This window comes from Microtus ochrogaster, chromosome 10 (assembly GCF_000317375.1).
Source record: "Microtus ochrogaster isolate Prairie Vole_2 chromosome 10, MicOch1.0, whole genome shotgun sequence".
NCBI classification, from domain to species: domain Eukaryota; kingdom Metazoa; phylum Chordata; class Mammalia; order Rodentia; family Cricetidae; genus Microtus; species Microtus ochrogaster.
The window spans coordinates 69,228,175-69,233,456 of NC_022016.1; the positions used below are offsets into that span (position 1 = coordinate 69,228,175).

General features: G+C 41.3%; 1 protein-coding gene across 6 annotated transcripts in view; it reads left to right on the forward strand.

Moving 5' to 3' along the window:
* Positions 1–5,282, forward strand: part of Dnajc6 (DnaJ heat shock protein family (Hsp40) member C6) — a 155,379-nt gene that overhangs the window by 137,593 nt on the left and 12,504 nt on the right. For all 6 annotated transcript variants that reach the window (XM_013348538.2, XM_026781882.1, XM_013348539.2 and 3 more), the window contains one exon: positions 832–951. In XM_013348538.2, the coding sequence (XP_013203992.1) occupies positions 832–951 (120 nt within the window). The remainder of the gene's footprint in view (positions 1–831; positions 952–5,282) is intronic.

Here is a 5,282-nt window from a genome sequence, read left to right on the forward strand (position 1 = left end):
CCCCCCATTGTATACTTTACTTCTTTGTTGTCATATAGGTTTTTCTAGTTCAGTTTGTCTACATTTTGCTTCTATTGCCTGTGACTTTGAATTGCTTTTTGACACTGTCTGCTCTTGCAGTGGACCTAGATTAGATTCCTCGCACCCACATGGTGGCTCATAACTGTTTGTAATTCTAGTTCCAGGGGACTGATGCCCTCTTCTGGTCTCTGTGGTATTGCAGACACATGGTGCACAGACTTATTTACAGGCAAAACATCCACACACATAATATAAGATACTCATAAAAAAAATTTAAGTTAAAAATCTTACAGTTGGAAGATGATAAGCAAGATCCCAGGGCAGCTGGGGTAGTTCAGATAAAGCCTGACTTCTGATTTCTGAAGAGAGAGAAAGTCAGGAAATAACATGCATGGCCAAAAAAAGGCAGATGCCTGACCCATGTCTTACCCTCACTGTAACGGCGTAAACGAATGCAGACAGAGTGTAAAAATATATACAGCTTTAATGGAGAAATAGACTTACAGAATCACCGTTCCCGCAGAGACCAGGAAAGCAGAAGCTAGCACTGTGAGCATGCTCGCCAGATTTATAGGTAAACATTAGCCCGAGGCGAACATGCCCCCTAAGGGGCGGGACTTATCCCTACACCTCGCTTTGGGTCACCACTCACCTCAATCAGAGTAACAGCATCTCGGGACCTTGCACACATTTTCATGCTCCATCCAAATTTGTCTTAGGGTTAGCCGAGCACCGAACTCTGAAACCCTAACTCTCAGCATCCTGCCTCGGGGAGCTAACTCATTTTCAATGGTCTCCATTCCTTTCCAGGGGGTTTTGGAATGGGAAGCAAATCAGCCGCCACCAGCCCAACAGGCTCATCACATGGCACCCCTACCCATCAGAGCAAGCCACAGACCCTGGATCCCTTCGCTGACCTGGGGACGCTAGGTATGAACTTATCAGATTAAGATCTGAGTAATATTTGATGCTAATGTCAACCGTGGCAGGGACAGCACCACAGCTCCACACTGTTCCTATAGCAGTGCGAGACTTCCCTTAACCTTTACGGGACTTTATTTCAGGTAAAACTGGATCCTTGGCCTCAGTGTGAAGCAGAATTGGAGTCTAAGCATCAGTGTTAAGAGAGAGGGAGGCAAGGAAGACGAGATTAAGATGTGCTTGAGGGCATGGGTGTGGGCGTCTCAACGTAGAGCCACATCTGTCTTAACATTAGCCATATAGACTGTTTGGCTTTCTTTCACATTCTGTCTCAAAGAGTTGCTAGATGCTTTTTTGCCTCCTTTTCAATTAATGAGGTTATAGAGCGGCTCAAGAGGTGCCTTGGATGGGATTAGAACTTGATAAAAACAACAACAACACAACAACAACAACAAAAACAGGAGCCACTAGTGCTGTGCAAGGGGTTTAGGGCACACACTTTTATTGTAAAGGAGATTTTTTTTTCTGGTGAGATTTATAGAAAAGTGAAGGTTTACCACTGGAAAGAGAGAAAGGCTTTGAATAAATATTATGTTAGAATTCTTCATTCTCAGCCCCAAACAAGCCAAATACAAAAGCAGTGGATGGAAATAAATGATTAAGATTGGGACATAAAGTAATGAAAATAGAAGTGAACAAAGTAATACAAGAAATGAATCAATGAAGAGAAGAATTGATCAATAAGTTGGGTAGACCTTCACCAAACTAGAGAAAGAGAAGACTCATATTGGTAAAATTAGAGATGAAAAGGGAGAAATTATAACAGATATCAGTGAAATTCATAAATTCGTTAGGACATACTTTAAAAACATGGATTCCACTAAATTGGAAACCCTAAAAGAAATGGTTGTATTTCTGGATGATTTGACCTAACAAAGTTAAATAAAGATGAAAAACAATTCAATCAGCTCTCTAACAAGCAAGGAAATTGAAGCAGTAAATCCAAAAACAAACAAACAAAGGATCTGCAACTGAAAAAACTCAGGCCCAGATGTGTTCATGGCAAAATTATATCATTATACCATCATATCATTGCAGAGTAAGTGGTACCAACCCTGTAGGACAAAAGGGCCAGCCAAAGAAACCTATCATGATCATGAAACCAGAGCCAATGAAAGAAACATATTTTGGCCCTGAAATCAGAGCCAAATCTGCTCCTGACCAATTGAGCATGAAGCCAACCAATCCCTGAGCAGGAAAACCAACTAACCCATGAGCAAGAAATCTAGCCAATCTAGCTTGTCCAAACTCAAAAAGGTTGAAATCTGACCAATTCCCTCCCTGAAAATCTTCTCCCTGGAAAAATTCCACCCCTAAGAAGCCCTCTATAAGTCCTGTGCCTGTTCAGTTGGCAACTACCCTTCTCTACCCTGGAAGAGGCAGCCACTCTCCTGGATTCCTCCCTCTCAAATAAATCTCCTGAAAGAGTTTTGGGTAAAGACCTTATTTTGCCCAGAGCAGATCAGAATCTCTGCTGGGAAACTCTATTAGCAGAGTGGGACCGAGCTCAACTGTAGTGACTCTCTCAGAGAGGAGGAGGATTGCCACATCCTGTGGGAAGACCATCTCCCACAATAACCCCCAGCTTTAGGTATAGCCTGACTTCCTGACGAGTCAGGATACCTTTCCCTCTGGATCTCTAGCACCTGCGGGGAGAATCTGACTTCTGATAGCGTACCTTTCTCTCCAGAGCTGTAACACCTGCAAACTCTGCTCAGAGCTTTCTGTAAAATTAAAAGAAAGGTGCACACCCAGGAACCAATTTTATCCTATTACCTAAGTCAGATAAAAACACAAGAACAACAGTAAAAGAAAAGTATGGGTCAATCTCCCTGATGAAGTTAGATGAAAAAAATTCTTAGTAAAATATTTGGAAACTGAATTTATATAAAACGATCATTCACAGTGATCAATTTAACTTCATGCCAGAAATGCAAGGATGGTTCAACATATGTAAGTCAATAAATATAATGTTTCACATAAATGAACTCAATGACAGATTCTTGATATAATTCAACATCCTTTGATGATATAGTGTTTGAAGAACTAAGAAGGGAGGGAATCATATCTTTACATAGTCTATATGACAAACCTGTAGCCAGTACTAAATAGAGCAAAAACTCAAAGCATTCCTCCTAAGACCAAAAATAAGACAAAGATGTCTGATTTCTCCACTCTTATTCAATATAGTGCTTGAAGTCTCAGCCAGAGTTATAAGACAGAAAAATGAGTTAAAAGGGATATAAGTAGACAAGGAAGAAGTAAAAGCATTCTTATTTGATATATTCTATATATTAGAGACCAAAAAGACTCCACCAGAAAACTCTTAGATCTGATAAATGCTTTCATCAAAATAGCAGGATAAAAAAAAATGCCAAATAAAGTCAATATCTATCCTGTATCCCAATAATATACATGCTGTCTTAGTTAGGGTTCCTGTTGCTGTGAAGAGACACCATGACTATGGCAACTCTTATGAAGAAAACATTTAATAGGGCTCGCTTACAGTTTCAGAGGTTCAGTTCATTATCATCATGATGGGGAACATGGCAGTGTGCAGACAGATGGGCTTGGAAGATAGCCAAAAGCCCTACATCTTGTAGGCAACAGAAAGTTGACTGACAATCACACTGAAGGAAATTTGAGCAAAACAGACCTCAAACCCCACCCCCACAGTGACATGTTTCCTCCAAGGCCACACCTCCTAGTAGTGCCACTCCCTTTGGGGACCATTTTCTTTCAAACCACCACACATGCTAAGAAAGAAATCAAGGGAACAAATCCCACTCACAGTAGCCCCAAGAGCAACAACAAAATCCCAAAACACCCTCGGAATAAACTCATCAAGGAAGTGAGAGATCTCCACCATGAAAACCTTAAAATATTTGTGAAAGAAACTGAGGAAGACACGAGAAAGATGAAAAGATCTCTCATGCCTGTGGACTGGAAAGAACTAATGCAAAAATGGCCATCCTTCAAAAAGCAATCTATAGATTTAATGGAACCCCCATCAAAATTCTAATGTCACCCTTCATAGAAATAGGAAAAAGAATCTTAAAACACATATGGAGATGCAGAAGAACACAGATATCCAAAGAAATCTTGAACAACACTACTACTACTGCAGATATTGTCATACCTGATTTCATGTTATACTGCAGAGCCATAGTAATAGAAACAGTATGGCGCGGACACAGAGCCGGGGACTGTGAGTCAGTGAAGTGGAGCGCCAAGAGGGGAGTCCGCGGAGCTACAGCCACAGGGTTTTGTTTTTGTTTGACAAGGATGACAAAGATACATATTGTATCAATGAGCTGATATTTTACTGCAAGCATCCCCTTGCTTCTCTCTCTCCCTCTCCTTCCCTCTTCCTCCCTCCTTATCCCCATCCCGCCCTCCTTCCATCTCTCTCTCCCTCCCTCTTTCTGTCTCCCTATTTTCTTCCCTCCTTCCTCTCCCTCCTTCTCTTTCTCATCCATCTACCTATTCTTTCTGCCTCTCTGTCTGTGTATGTATGTATGTATGTGTGTATGTGTCTGTCTGTCTCCACCCATTTCCTTTCTGTTTATCTGTCTATCATTCATGTCACTCATTGCTATCATCAGGATGGACTAATAATGGGTTCTTTTGGTTCAGTGGGTTATCATCCACTTCTAACGTTATTTACTTTGCCATTCTTCCTGTCATTGGCTTGTTTTTAGGAATACTTTGCCTTCTATGTCTTTTTCACTTAATTCTATGAAGTGAAAGACAGGCACCCCTACATGAAACAGAGGGATGTTCAGGCATTTCCTGAGCTTCCTACACCCAGCTCTAGCTGTCATCTTTTTGTAAGGTGTCTGTATTCATTCCTCTGGGGGATAAAATTTAGAAACCACAATCTGTGTACTAAGGATGATCATTGGTGGCCTGTTGTTTCTTTCCCTTCCAGGAGAAAGGTTTCTTGTTATGTGTGTGCTTGTGTGTGCAAATGCATGCATGCGTGTATGTCTCTCTCTGTGTGTATACAGTTAATCCACCTCCCTGGGTTCTTCCTTGCCTTCTCCTAGTCCTCCTTGCATTTCCTCGCATTGCAGTTTATGATTAGACAGCATTGCTAGTTTCAGAGCAGCAAACCTCTGTCGCCACCAACAAGGAGCCTGCACGCACAGCTTGAGTTTGTTGTTACTTTGGAAATGCAGCTAAAATTTGGGCTCATTAGATGAGTTTTCTGAGAATAAGAAGTAAGCATCCAAAAAACACAGCACTAACTCAGAAAAAGACAAGACAGAGGCCTCGAC